This window comes from Strigops habroptila, chromosome 19 (genome assembly GCF_004027225.2).
Source record: "Strigops habroptila isolate Jane chromosome 19, bStrHab1.2.pri, whole genome shotgun sequence".
Taxonomy (NCBI): domain Eukaryota; kingdom Metazoa; phylum Chordata; class Aves; order Psittaciformes; family Psittacidae; genus Strigops; species Strigops habroptila.
Genome location: NC_044295.2, coordinates 2,026,546 through 2,039,791, shown reverse-complemented (window position 1 = coordinate 2,039,791; position 13,246 = coordinate 2,026,546). Strand labels below are relative to the sequence as shown.

Genomic DNA, 13,246 nt, shown 5'->3' with positions numbered 1-13,246 from the left:
CATCTTCCGATTGGCCAAGCGCCTCCCCGCTGGATGTGACGTCGGCGCGCCGTGCGGAAGGCGGTGGCGGGGGAAGATGGCGGCGCAGGAGCCGGGCCGGGAGGCGGCGTTCGCGCGGCGCATCGACCCGCGGCGGGAGCCGGGGCTGAGCCCCGAGCAGCGGCTGCACATGGCGCGGGTGGAGCGCGCCCTGCAGCGCCGCCTGCGCGGCCGCAACGTGCTGCTGGCGCTCGGCATCGGCGCCGTCACGCTCGGAATCTGTATCCTGCGGGACCGGGGCCGGGGCGGGGGGGAGCCGCGTCCGCGCCGCTCCGCGCCCGCTGTTCTCCTTAACGCGCCGCCGCAGACGGGTACACCTTCTACTCGGTGTCGCAGGAGCGGTTCCTGGACGAGCTGGAGCAGGAGGCGGAGGCGGCGCGGGCGCGGGCCCGGGCGCGGGCCGAGAGCGCCGGGAGCTGAGCGCGGAGCGGCGGGAGCTGCAGCCCCCGCGGCGCGGGAGCGGGAAGCGCCTGGCCCCGGGTGCGGGGTCCGGGCCCGCCCGGTGCGGTGCAGGGAGACGCGCCGGGGGCTCCCCCGCAGGCAGCCGCCTTTGGCAGGGAGCTGCTCCTGGGAAGGGCAGCGCTGCCCATCGTGTCCACTAATAAACACCCCGTCTGGAGCCTGCGTCAGTGCCCGGTGAAGTCGCTGCTGGTCAGAGCCGGCTCAGGTGTCTGCTGAGATGGGGCAAGTTTCTGCTTTGCTGTTTATCATCTTAACTCAGTTTGTGCTCTTACCGGGAGCAAGGCCACGAGTCCCGCCAGACAGACACAAACAGACCCGAGCTGTGTTCACTTTGTATTTATGAAACACTTTCCCGACATCAGTTCAGAACTAAGTGCACCCGCTGCAGGTCCTTGTCATGTTACAGAGCCGAGGGAAGCTCCTTCCTCCTCTGCTGTGCAGGATGAGCTATGGGGGGCAGCAAGCAGGGCAGCCCTGGGGCCGTGGGTCCAGCCCCACACGTCACCCCACACAGAGCAGGGCTGGAGCAGCCCCGGGGCAGAGCTGGTGGCAGGGCTGCGATGTATGGAGATCAGTGGGGCGGGTGGTTCTGCCTGCGCGGGTCCATGAGGGATGGCAGCGCCTTGCACGTGTCCTGCAGCTGGGGCTGGGCTGGAGAAGCAGGCTGGGAATGGTGGGGAGGGCTCCAGGGGGCACGAGGGGGGAGGAGATGGGAGGACAGATACAGAGGGCTGGAGGCAAGGGGCTGCGGGCACCCGGCTGGCTCAGCCCCACGGCGCTGGCTGCTCCCAGGGCTGGTGCTGCCCTCCCGGGAGGCGCGGGGAGGACTCTCCCCCAGCCCGGGGCAGCAGGCACTTGGTTGAGGTAGTTCATGAGGTCACTCCTGGCCAGCCGGCTACTGGGGAGAGAAGCAGCAGTGAGCCAGGGCCTGCGGGAGCACCGTCAGGGGCAGCACCACCCCCGGGCTCTTACCACGCGGCTGAAGTCATCGGCGAAGGTCACCCCTTTGCTGAGCCGCTGGTCCTGCGAGCCCGTGCTGCTGCCGCTCAGCGAGTTCCGCCGCATGATGCCTGCGGGGACACCGCGGCTCTGAGCGGGGGCACCAGCGGTGCCACAGCCCCGCGGTCCCCATCCCGCAGGGTCCCGGGGAGGGGAGCTGAAGCGGGGTTGTCACCTTGGGGCTGCGCCAGCTCCAGGCGCTGCAGGCTGTTGCGGCGGGACGGGTTGAAGCTGCCCTTGGAGAGGCGGCGCTGGCGGCTGGAGAGCATGGCGGCGGGGGACACGATGCCCAGCGGCGGCTGCTTCCCCATGCGCAGGTACAGCTCCTCGATCTCCTTCTTCTGGGCGCTCTGCAGCAGCTGCACCTCGGCCAGGTGCCTGGGGAGGAGGCAGGAGCTGGCAGCCGAGCCCTGCGCTGTGCCCAGCCGAGCCCAGGCAGCCCCCGGGTGCAGCCCCCCCGGCCCCGCTCCCCTCGGGGCTGCTCACTTCTGGCGCAGGTTCTGCAGCTCCTCCCAGATCTCCTCGTCCTCGCTCTCGGTGTCGTCGCTGCTCAGGTAGGACAAGCTGCGGGAGTAGCTCAGCCACACCTGGTTTATCACCGCCTGCGGCGCACTCTCGGCACCGTCCTCCCCAGGACCCTCCCGGTCACTCGCCGCCGCCGCCGCCGTGCCCTCGGCCAGCACCTCCCCAGCATCAGGGTCCTTCTCCGCCATCTCCAGCGCCGAGTCTGAGTCGCTGCTTGAGCTGCCCCCTGTGTTGGGGGCTGCGGGCAGGGGGGAGCCGCTGGCCGCCGGCTCCGTGCTGTGCTGCTCACCCTCGCTGCTGCCCGGCCCCGGAGATGTCACTGCCAGGTCCTTGGTTGGTGTCACCTGGAACCGGCCCAGGATCTGGGGCTTGGCTTCTGCTGGGGACAGGGGGCAGTTGGTGGAGTTCAGGGCATGAGGGCCGTCAGGGGTGTCGCGGTGCCCTGGTGCAGCCTCGGCCCTTCCCCGCCTCACCTTCATTGATGGGCGAGAGCTGGGCCTTGGGCACGTCAGGGGCTGGCGACTCCGAGATGATGAGTGAGTGGCTGGGCTTGGGGGACCCAGGCGGCACCTGCAGGCACTCAAACACTGTCAACCACCCCACCCGGGTGCCCCTGCGCCTCCTGGCCCCCACTGCTGCTCCCATGCCCTGGGACCCACTGCCCGCTCAGCCCTCCCTGCATCCCAGGGGCTCCCCCCACCATGGGGCTCCCCATCTCATCCCAGGGCAGCATCTGCAGTGACAACCCGGCCCCCCCCAGCGCTGAGCCCCACCTGAGGAGCCGCTGCCACCCCGGCACTCACCACACTGCCCTCCGGGCTCCCCGGCGTGGACGTGCTCAGCAATGGCAGGGGACTCCCCGCAGCACTGCTGCCTGCGGGGCACGGTGGGGCTGGTGCCGGGGAAGGGAACGGCACGGGCCCCCTGGCAGGGGCGACATCGGCTCCTGCTGGCACCAGGGTCCCGCTGGAGGCCGGGGCTGGCTTGGCCATGCTGGCAGGGTCTGGGTAGGCAAAGCGCGGGGGCCCCAGGAGCAGGCTCTGTGGCCGCGGCAGCAGTGGTGGGTACACGTGCCCACTGGAGCTGGCGATGGAAGAGACGGCGGGCAACAGCGTGTGGGCCACGCTCATCACTGCCAGCGAGAAGACATTGGCCAGGGAAAGGAGGGGAGTGGAGGGGGACCAGGGTGTGCTGGTCACAGCGGGGCTCGGGGGGCTGCTGGGCTCGCTAAGGACAGGGGACGTGGGGAGCGGCAGCGGGGACAGGAGGGGCTCGGGCAGGGCCGGGGGGACGGGCCCACCCGCGGTGCTCAGGGGGGTTTGCGGGAACGCTGGTGGTGCTGTCAGCCAGGAGGGAGCCACCGAGACAAGGGGCCAGGTCTGCACGGAGCCTGCAGAGAGACAAGCATCGGGAGCACCGCGGCCCCCACGGGCCCCCTCCTGTCCCTGCCCAGGCACCCCGGAGCCTCGAGCTGCTGAGGGCAGGGGCCCAGGCGCCGGGATGGACGTGGCGGGGGAGCCCAGCAGCGCTGGCCGCAGCTCACCGGCTGCCGGCGGCTCCATGGGGCTGCCAAGGTCGTTCTCCGATGGGGAGCTGCTCAGCAGTGGCAGGACGGGCGACTGGACCGAGAGGCTGGGGCTGGTGCAGCCCAGGTCTGTGGCACAGGGGTGACGGCGGGCACTCAGCCGGGGCAGTATGTGCCCCATGGGCTTGGCCGGGGCCATCACCCTCCCTGCATGGGATCTGGGGAGGGACAGGAAGGGCCCGCACAGGGCGGAGACGTACCACTGAGTGAGGACGAGGAGATGGAGCGAGACAGCTCCTGCAGCGGCAGGTCCGTCTGCTGAGGGGATGCAGTGAGCCAGCGCTGGGGCAGAGGCCCCACACAGCCTGATCCAAGCCCCTCCCGAGCCCCAGTGCTGGGCAGGGGACACCACGACCCATCGCACGGCCCGGAGCCGCAGGCATGGAGCAGCTCCTACCCCTGGCTGGAGGGCTCTGCACCCCGGCCCCCTCCCGCTGGGCTCCCCGGGGCCAGCAGCACCCATGGCCATGCTCAGTGTGGGTGCCTGCCCTGGGCACTCACGGGGCTGCGCTCCGCCTCGGGGCTCTGGGGCAGCTCCCCAGCGCTGCGCCCATCCTTGCGGAGCAGGGTCTCCACACGGTGGATGATATCCCGGATGCGATGGATGAAGCCGTCCCGCTCCGACTTGAGGATGAACTCGTTGTGGACCTGGGGGCAGAGGGACTGGTCAGCACCCAGCTCGGCCAGGCAGGCTCCTGCCCTCACCCTGCCCCACAGTCACCATAACGGCCGCAATTTCCTCTGGGTTGTCCCCGTCCAGGTCGAACTTGAAGGTCACCATCTTGTTGTTGTAGGTCTGCAGCTGGCACTCCACCACCCGGTCGTTCTTGTCGGAGATCTGTGGGCAGCGCGGCCGGCTCAGCCCGGGGTCACCCACCATCCTGCCCGCCCGGCGCCCGCGGCACTCACATTGGTGATACGGAGCCTGGAGCGGGCTCTGCGCCGCAGCAGCTTCCCCGCAGCCCGCTTGGCCGGCAGCTTGGTGCTCTGCTCGCCAGCCGACAGCCCCTCGCAGCCGTCGCTCATACCCGATGCCACATCGGAGGCGTAGCTGCAGGAAGCCCCGGGTGGGGGCGTTAGCGCCGCTGGTCGCAGCCGCTGCTGCCCGCCCCGTGCCGCCGGCCCCGTGCCCTCACCTGTCCACCGGGGAGGAGAAGCCGCTGGCGGAGGGCAGGCGCTCGGCGGGCAGCTGCACCGCGATGCTCTGCGGGGAGAGGACGGCGTGAGCCGGTGCCGCGCCCGCCCCGGCCCTAGCGCCGCGGGGCCCCGCTCACCGTGGGGAAGCAGCGCGCAGGGCGGGTGGGCGGCGGGCTCGCGGGGTCCCCCGCCGGGAAGCTGCGATGCACCAGATCCGGGGAGTCCAGGAAGCCGGAGGAGCTCAGGTACCCGTCGGTCTCACCGTCGGCTGCCGGAGCATCGTGTGAGCACGGCTGGAGCACGGCCCCACATGGGCTGTGGGGCTCGGTTCACAGCATGGCTGGAGGTGGGGAGGGACCCCCCACTCGCCTTCCACCCCCTGTGGTCCCCCCACCCTGGCCCATGCTGCTGCCCCACTCACATGTGGCCGAGGAGTAGCTGGTCTGCCGGTAGGTGAAGTGCTGGTGCTGGTCGGCCTCAGGCTCCTCAGGCTCTGGGGGGAAGGTGCTGCTGAAGACAGAGTCCCCGGAGCCGGGGCTGAGCAGGGTGGGCACGGGGGCTCCGGGCGGCAGCGGGGACTTGAGCTCCTCCAGCATCCGCAGGACACCCGGCGGCTGCTCCGGCTCCGGGGGCGACGGCATCTCCTGGGAGCGCTTCAGCTTCTCCCGCTTGCGCTTGATGGCGACCACGCGGTCCCGCACCGCCTTGGCCACCAGCTTGTAGTCAGCCTCGCAGATGAAGCCCAGGACCACCTGCACGGGAGGGGGTTTGTCACATTGGGGCGCAGGGACCCCGCAGTGACCAGGGTTCCTCCGTCCTTGCACGCACCATCTCCTGGGCCACCTCCTCCGCCACATCCTTGTAGAGCTCAAAGAGGAACTCGATGGCGTTGTTGTCCTTGTACTTGCCGTGCAGCTTCTTCGTGTCGTCCATGCGCAGCCAGAGCTTGAGCCCAGACTTGATGCCATCGTCCTCCTCAGCCAGCTCCACGTGCACCCCCGTGTCCTCCTGGAAGAAGGAGTGCTCCAGCAGGTCCTGGATGGTGTACCTGTGGGGAGCACAGCTCAGCGTGGGGCTGGAGGCTGGGGGGGCTCTGCTGCCCAGGCCCCTGTTCCCCTGTTACCTCTCGTCCTTATCCATGCGGATGCAGCCCTCGATGATCTCCTTCAGCTCCGGCACCTTCACCTTGTAGAAGCTGCTGGGCTTCACGCCCTGGGGGTGACGTGCATCAGCATCTCCTGTGCTGGACCCTGCCATGGTGCTGGGTTTCCAGGGCCCAGGGTTCACCCAGGCTCTACAGGACCATGGTGCCACCAGGCACAGCCCCACCAGCAGCAGGGGACACGTGGGGACAGGGCTCCCAGTCTGTGGCCCCACCAGCCTGTGTGCCCCGGGGTGCCGGGTTTCCACCCCAGTGAGCAGGAGCCAGCCAGGACCGTGCGGGGCAGCCACGGTGCCCCAGGCGAGGGGTGGCTGAGCAAACCCGCGCCCGTTCCACCCCATTAACGTGCTGGCAGTGCCTGGCGCAGGGCGAGGGACGTGGGGCCTGGCCAAGCCACCGACCCCCCCGCCCCGTCTCACCGCCCAGACTGGTTTTAGCTGCTGCAGGACCTACAGAGTGACACATTTTGGGGAGCAGCAAAGCCAAACAGCTCCATCTGACCAGCCCCCCCGGCACCCTCACCCAGCTCAGCACCAGCAGCAGCATCGCCCCAGCCCGGAGCCGCTCACCGAGGTGACCTTGCGGTAGATCTGGGCAGCGTTCTGGCACTCGGAGTAGGGGTACTCCGAGGTAGCCATCTCCAGCATGCACATCCCGAAGGCATAGACATCCACCGCCTCGTCGTACTTCTCCTCGTACATCTCCGGCGCCATGAACTCGGGGGTGCCTGGGGGCAGGAGTGTGGTTCAGTGACCCCCATCACCGCCCCACTGCGGCAGCTGCCAGCCCGGTGCCACCAGCACCCCACCTATGACGCTCTTGGCGAAGGACGCTCGCTTCAGCGTGGCCAGACCCAGGTCCCCGATCTTGACGGAGCCGGTGGGACCCGTGATGAAGATGTTGTCACACTTGAGGTCACGGTGGATGATGGGGGGCGAGCGGGTGTGCAGGAAATGCAGCCCCTTGAGGATCTGCCGGCTCCAGCGCTGCAGCACCTTCAGCTTCATCTCCTTGAACCGCTTCAGATACCTGTTGGGGGACACAGGGGGCTCAGCCCCAGCCCTGGCCCCAGCCCACCCTCCTCCCGCTGCCGTGCTGAGCCCATCCGGGCACAGGAGCCCAGGTAGGGCCAGCAGCAAAGAGCATCTTGGAGCCAGGGGCTCCCAGCCCCTCCTCGGCTGGGTTCCGTGGCACATAAAACACAGCCCAGGAGGAGCAGAGCTCTGAGCACTGGCGCCAGGAACCAGCCAGTGCCGCTGGGGTGCCTGGGCCACCCCATCCCCATGCAGGATGGTGCCAGGGGAGCTCCTGGGTGTCTGGATCCCACCTGAGCCCACCACAGCCCATTGTCCCACCCAAACGCCCATGTCAAGTGCCCAGAAGGGGGCTGTAGACCTGACTCTCGCCTCCTCATCACCGCAGGGACCCCGTCCCCTCCCCTCACACCCCGACCTGGCACTGGGTCCCTGCTCACGTTTTCAGGGTGCCGGACGTCATGAGCTCTGTGACCAGCACGATGCAGAGCTGGCCTTTGATGGATGACTTCCAGGAGTCATAGAAGCGGACGATGTTGGGATGCTGCAGCCCCTTCAGCATCTCCACCTCCTCGCTGAACCGCTGCCGCTCTGTCTTTGACAGCTTCCGTGTCTGTGGGAGCAGTGGGGAGGTGAGGGGGGCCATGGGGGTCCCCGGTGAGCACAGGGGGATGCCCTGGCTTACAAGAGACCCTCATGCCCTCATCCCCATATACAAGGCAGCAGGGGCTGCTCTGGCCCCAGTGCAGAGCTGGGGTCAGACCTGGTGTCCCCCAGCTCAGGGGCTCACGTGAGGCTGGAGCTGTCCCTGACCGTGGTGTCACTCCACCGAGCCAGTCCCCGCACCCCAGCCCTGGTCTGGATGGAGCTGCTCCCCCCGGGCTGGGGAGGGATGGGCAAAGCCTCCCATGGCAGATGCTGTAAAAGGTGCCCTGTGCTGGGGCCGCCTGTCCCTGTCCCCATTGCCCTTATCCCCCACAACGGGATGGGGAGCCCCCACTGCAGCCACCCAGCTGAGGGGGTGCGCAGGGGCTCTGCAATGGCTGCCCCCAGCACAGCCCCTCGCCGGGGCACCTCCGGCTCCCAGCGCCGGGCACCGGCATGGCAGGGTGTCGGGCCAGCCTCAATGAGGCCTTTGTTGGGGAGAGCAGGAGGGGGAGGCTCCAGCTCAGGTTTTTCCATGTTCCTCCTGCTCGAGTTAATTAAAGTGGAAACTGAAGCCGAGGGCACTGAGCGGAGCTGGGGCTGGGGCCAGCAGGGAGGACATGGACCCCTCTTCCCGAGGGACACAGCCTCATAGTGGGGGAGCCACAAGCCAGACCCAGGAGGAGCCGGGTCCTGCCCTGAGCCCAGAGAGCTGCGAACACCGAGCCCCGGGCAGGGCAGGGGCAGGAGAGGGACCGGGACTGGCGACAACTCCACCACAACCAGGGAGCCCAAAGGGCCCGGCCACTGCTGTGCTGGGGCCTCCCAGCCGGGACCCCCCCAGCCCTGTGGGGCAGAGGAAACCTCCCGAGCTGCTGCCGGCAGCCACGGCGCTGCCACCGCCAGTGCTGCCAGAGCCGAGCTCGGCTCCTTGGCTGGTGGCCGCCTCCATAAGCACAGGCAGCTTTCCCAACATCTTCATTGCATCACAGCGGCCCCGCGCCCAGGCTGGAGCCGCTCCATAATCCCCTCTGCTTTTAACACACGCTCGGGGACCCGGCTCAGCCCAGATGAGAACCTGAGCCCTGCTGCAGTGGATGAATGGAACCTTTCATAGCCGAGGAGGAAAACAGCAACTGAAGCCTGTGCGTGGCCCAGGGCACACCGGCGGCCCTGCCCAGCGCCATGGTTGGCCTCACACCCCGGCCCCCGCCGAGGAGCCTGGGGGTTCACTGCACCCCGTAAACCTGCGAGGGCACGGTGAAGCCAACACAGGCTACAAACAGGGGCAGGGAGGGAGTCATGTTGGCAACGGCTCTCCCAGCTTGGCAAGAGGGGTCCCCGCTTGGAATAGTTGTGCCAGCATGGCCCCGCAGTGCCACCACCAGCCCGGCTGCCTGGAGAGAAGCCTGGGGGAGCCACGCTTGCCCCCGAGCCTGTGCCGGGGCTGCCGTTCCTCCCACACGACCAAAGCAGCAGCCGGTCCCGTTCCCCGGCATCCTGCCGAGCACCCACCGAGCGCTGGAGCGGGGAGAGCAGCCTGGCCCGGGCAAAGGAGCTGCTCAGCCCCGGAGCGGGCGCTGGGAGGACAGGGCAGCGCTGCCAGCAGAGCCCCACCGCCCCGCACGGGGACAGCGTGTCCTCCCCCAGCAGCACCTCGGGCAGGGCAGGGGAGGACGCTGGGGACGGCTGAGGAGCTGGGTGGCAGCAGTCCAGCCCCATCTCATGCGCCAGGAGCTGGCTGCTGGAGAGCCCATCACGGCCAACAGCGGGAGGAGGGAGCGCTGGGCACGGCCGAGGACGGCTCTCGCCTCTGCGGCAGGAGGCTCTGCCCGGAGCAGGGAAGCAGCAGCGCTGTGCTCGGGTCTGCAGCCCCCGCAGCACCACGGCTCTCTGCCTTCCATAGCCTGTGAGGAGCTGAGGGTTGTGCCTGGGAAGGGGGATTCAGGCTCCGAGAGACATTCATGGTGATGCCATGGAGGGGTACAGAGCACTGGAGACACCCCAGCACCCTCCCCGCGGCCACAGCACCCCAACGGGTGCCCGCGCCCCAGCGCTGCCACCACCACCACTGCGCGCTGAGCAGTGACCTTGTGCAAGCTCATGAGCACACGTTCATGTTCCCAAACCTGCAGGACCCCATCAAGCAAACCCCGTCACCCTGCTCAGTTCATCCCATGGTCGGGCAGAGCTCCCAGGTGCTGCCCCGCAGCCCAACCAGGCTCAGCCACAGCACAGTGCAGGCAGGACAGGCTGGTGTGCGATGGATGGGGTTTGAGAAGGTGCAGGGCTTTGGGAAGGTGCCCACAGCCCCTGGGGTGCAGGAGCTGGGGGAGCACAGCAGCACCCAGGGAGCCCAAGGGGACCCATAGGAAAACCGCTCCCAGGCAGGTATTTACAGCTTGATCCCACTCTGGGCCTCCAGTTTCCTCCCTGCTTCCTCCTTCCCGCTGCCCGCAGCACCTATCAACAGAAATAGTCCCCAGGCTAAAGCTGGAAAGCACAAACAGGTCACTGCGGGGCTGTGGGACGCAGGCAGGAGGCAAAGACAGATGCTGCCTTCAGGTCTGGGGGCAGCGGCACAGGGGGACAGGGACAGGCACGTCCCCAGAGGGGTCCCACAGGAAGGCAGGGGACATCCTCTAGGTCACCAGGCACACAGGAGGGAAGGGCAGGGCGAGGATGGCACAGAGAGCTGGGATTTGGGATCGGGAGCCGTCAGAGCAGCTGGACAAGGCTCTCTGGACCGGAACAGGTCAGGGCTGAGCCAGGTATTCATTTAGAATTGCAAGGCAATAAAAGGAGAACTGTGAAAGACCTGGGACAAAGCTATTTTTAAAAGGGCAGAACCACAACCAGTTTTATTTGTGGTTCCAAATCCCGTATTTGTGTCACAGTGTCTGATTCTTTGCATGATTGCTGAAGAAACAACAAACTGCTAGAAGTCTTTTTCTGTGCTCTCAGACCCTTGCGGGATGTTGATTTTTTGGACAAGAGACACTGGATAAAGAGCAGTCAGTGGGATGGAGAAGGGAAAGGGCTGGGGCAGGGGGATGGAGCGGGGACAAGCACCAGGGCTGCCCCTCAAGGGGCTCTCAGGTACAGCCAAGGCTGTGGCTGCTCGCTTGGGAGGTGACGGTGGTGGCCCAGGCAGCCAGGTCTGTCAGGCACTATGGGATGCTCATGGGATGGTCCCTGGCCAGAGCTCGGCCTCTCCAGCACACACCCCACTGCAGCCTGGCAGCGGCACCGGCACGTGCCCGCTGGACTTGGGCACAGCAGTTGTTTCTGCTTCTCAGCTCCATTTCCTCCACCAGGGATGGTGCAGCCTCGTCCCCCTGGCAGCCACCTCACAAGACACCAGAGCTGCTCCTGCCTGCTCTGTTGCCAGACCGTGACCAGCCCTTTGCCAAACAGAGCCCTGTGTGCCTGCAGGCACTGCACTGGGCTGCACAACGGGCACCGGGGCCGCATCCAGCACCAGCAGACACGTGGGAGCTGCTCTGACCCAGCAGGATGGGGACAGGGGTCCCGCAGCCTGGCTGCAGGGACAAGCAGGAGGGCAGGGAGCTGGGGCACATCTGGATGAAGGGCTAAGACTTGCAGGCAGGGACGCAGCCCCAGCCGGTGGGAAGCACTGGGCACGGCTCACTCACCCTGGGAAGGTCCTTGGCTTACCAAGGTGAGCCCTTCCCTGCCAGAGGACTCCAATGGAGCTCAGGAGCATTCGGACGGAGCTGCATGAGGGAGGGAGCACAGAGCCGGCCGAAGCAATTGTGCAACCCAGAGGCAGGCGGAGGCCCAAGACCTCACCTTCCACAGGCAGCCCCTCCAGCATCACCCACCACTATCGCAGGATCTTACACTGCTGAGCCCAGCCCGGCACCCGCCTGCAGCTGCACCAGGGTTCTCGGAACAAGGTGACAAACTCGCAAGACACGTTTTTCTGTGATGACAAGGACTTGGACCTCCCAGCCACAGCAGCCACCCAGGATCAGGAGCCTGTTGGAGACTTTGGACTTCGCCAAAGCCCCTCCCCAGGGGCTCCATGGGGAAAAGGGAGCCCCATGGCATGGCTCTCCCTGCACAGCTCCATGGACAAGATCAGGCCCATCAAAAGCAACAAGTAGCAGCAGGCATTATGGAGGCAACACCTTCACTGCCGCCACCAGCGTCCTGCTGTCAGCATCCTGCCGCCGGGCTGCAGGGCAGCGAAGGGGACGGAGGAGTGGGGCAGCAGGAGGAGCGGGGGCCATGCTCAGAGACCTGGAAAAACACCAGTTCTGGTGCTGCCCACAGAGAGCCCTGACAGCACCACAGAAACCACACGCGGGTGCCCACGGACACCGCTTCAGCCAAGGTCAAGCAGCCAGAGCCCAGCAAGGTCGCTCCCGACGGACACCCAGCCCCGGGCTCGCTGCAGCACGTGCCCCCGCACACACCGAGGGCTATCGGAGCAAACCTCGCAGCCAGCTCCAGCACTGGCACAGGCGCCTGCAGAGGCCAGCACCGGAGAGGGCTCCTGCCCCTGCTGCCCTTCCAAAGGGAAAGCTGCAGGCTGGTGGGCACCGAAAAGGGCAGCGGGTGCTCAGTCCCTGCAGCAGGTCCTGGATCTACCTGTAAACCCCCGGAGCTGGGACTGGCACCGGGAGCGCAGGCGCTCCGTAGCTCCGGTGTGCTCCACAGCGCAGGCAGCGGGGAGGCAGATGGCAAACAGCGTATGACGGGCAGGAGGGCCGGGAGCAGCGTGTTACCCGGAGAGCCTAGGCCCGGGCCAAGAGCCCCCGCGGCTCCAGGGACGGGTGAGGAGCAGCGAGGGGAGATCGAGCCCAGGGCAGTGCCTTGCCCCGCTCTACCGCTGCTGCTCGACTGCACCGACGTGCCCGGCACAAACGGGGAACCTCGGATCCCTCCCGGAAAGATCCCCGCGGCTCCCTCAGAGGGGCTTGGGGCCGGGGGGGGGAGCTGCCCTCTACGGGGAAACTCGACGGGGCAGGGCGCGGGCAGAGCGGCCGTACCTGGAGCTCGCACCAGGCCACCTCCACCGTGGTCTCCGTGTCCAGCCCCTTGTAGACGGTCTTGAAGGAGCCGCGGCCGATCTCGATGTCGAACTTGAGGAACCGGCCGTCGGGGGAAGTAGCGACCGCGCGCGTCTCCACCTCCTCGCTCTCCGTCTCCTCCGGCTCACGGCGACCGGCGGCGACCGGCGGTGGCAGCAGCGGCGGCGGCGGCGACCCTCCGCGCCCCTCGCCCGGCGCCGGGTAGCCCAGCAGCTCCAGCTCGGCCGAGCTCCGCCGGTTGAAGCGGGAGGAGGCGCGGCGGGAGTCACGTCCCGAGAGCCGCCGGTTGCGGTGCGAGGCCCGCCCGGGGAACCCCGGCCCCGGCCCCGGCCCCGGCTCCGGCTCCGGCTCCGGCTCCGCGCCGCCGCCCGCCCGCTCCGCCTCGGGCTGGGACATGGCTCCGCCGGCGGCGGGTTCTGCCGCCAGCATCGGCTCAGCCCGGCCCGGGGCAGCCGCTCCCGCGCAGCTCCGCACCCGGTGCCTCCGCGGCCCCACAGCCACGAGCGACCGCCGAGCCCCGGCCCGGGCACCGGCCCCGGTCCCGGCCCCGGCCCCGCCCGGCGGCACCTCCCCCGCCCCGCCCGGGCCCGCCCCCGTG

General features: G+C 68.1%; 2 protein-coding genes across 5 annotated transcripts; one reads left to right on the top strand and one right to left on the bottom strand.

Moving 5' to 3' along the window:
* The first annotated feature begins 18 nt into the window (after positions 1–18).
* LOC115617719 (cytochrome c oxidase assembly factor 3 homolog, mitochondrial) lies at positions 19–663 on the top strand. Its single transcript, XM_030508563.1, has 2 exons — positions 19–260; positions 347–663. The coding sequence occupies exons 1-2, from the start codon at positions 77–79 to the stop codon at positions 457–459; spliced, it is 297 nt and encodes a 98-aa protein (XP_030364423.1). The 5' UTR covers positions 19–76; the 3' UTR covers positions 460–663.
* A 158-nt stretch (positions 664–821) lies between these two features.
* WNK4 (WNK lysine deficient protein kinase 4) lies at positions 822–13,207 on the bottom strand. 4 transcript variants are annotated; one of them, XM_030508383.1, is made up of 20 exons: positions 12,607–13,207; positions 7,384–7,556; positions 6,718–6,938; positions 6,479–6,636; positions 5,871–5,959; positions 5,576–5,795; positions 5,169–5,499; positions 4,885–5,015; positions 4,747–4,814; positions 4,520–4,661; positions 4,332–4,448; positions 4,112–4,258; positions 3,811–3,868; positions 3,539–3,679; positions 2,829–3,421; positions 2,499–2,595; positions 1,987–2,404; positions 1,676–1,878; positions 1,474–1,571; positions 822–1,399 (listed from the first exon to the last, which is right to left on the bottom strand). In XM_030508383.1, the coding sequence occupies exons 1-20, from the start codon at positions 13,075–13,077 to the stop codon at positions 1,397–1,399; spliced, it is 3,879 nt and encodes a 1,292-aa protein (XP_030364243.1). In that variant the 5' UTR covers positions 13,078–13,207; the 3' UTR covers positions 822–1,396. The 4 variants fall into 4 exon arrangements, with proteins under 4 accessions (XP_030364243.1, XP_030364241.1, XP_032776241.1 ...); XM_030508381.1 differs by having other exon boundaries at positions 822–1,396; XM_032920350.1 differs by having other exon boundaries at positions 1,987–2,401.
* Positions 13,208–13,246: the final 39 nt, after the last annotated feature.

What these genes read in the sequence shown, in the direction of transcription:
- LOC115617719 (XM_030508563.1), top strand. Translation starts at nt 77, where the DNA reads ATGGCGGCGCAGGAGCCGGGCCGGGAGGCGGCGTTCGCGCGGCGCATC. An exon ending in CGCCGTCACGCTCGGAATCT is followed by an intron (nt 261 to 346) that starts GTATCCTGCGGG and finishes GCGCCGCCGCAG; the next exon opens with ACGGGTACACCTTCTACTCG.
- WNK4 (XM_030508381.1), bottom strand. Translation starts at nt 13,077, where the DNA reads ATGCTGGCGGCAGAACCCGCCGCCGGCGGAGCCATGTCCCAGCCCGAG. An exon ending in CGCATGGATAAGGACGAGAG is followed by an intron (nt 5,796 to 5,870) that starts GTAACAGGGGAA and finishes TGCTCCCCACAG; the next exon opens with GTACACCATCCAGGACCTGC. An exon ending in TTCTCCTCCCCGGTGGACAG is followed by an intron (nt 4,662 to 4,746) that starts GTGAGGGCACGG and finishes GGCTTCCTGCAG; the next exon opens with CTACGCCTCCGATGTGGCAT.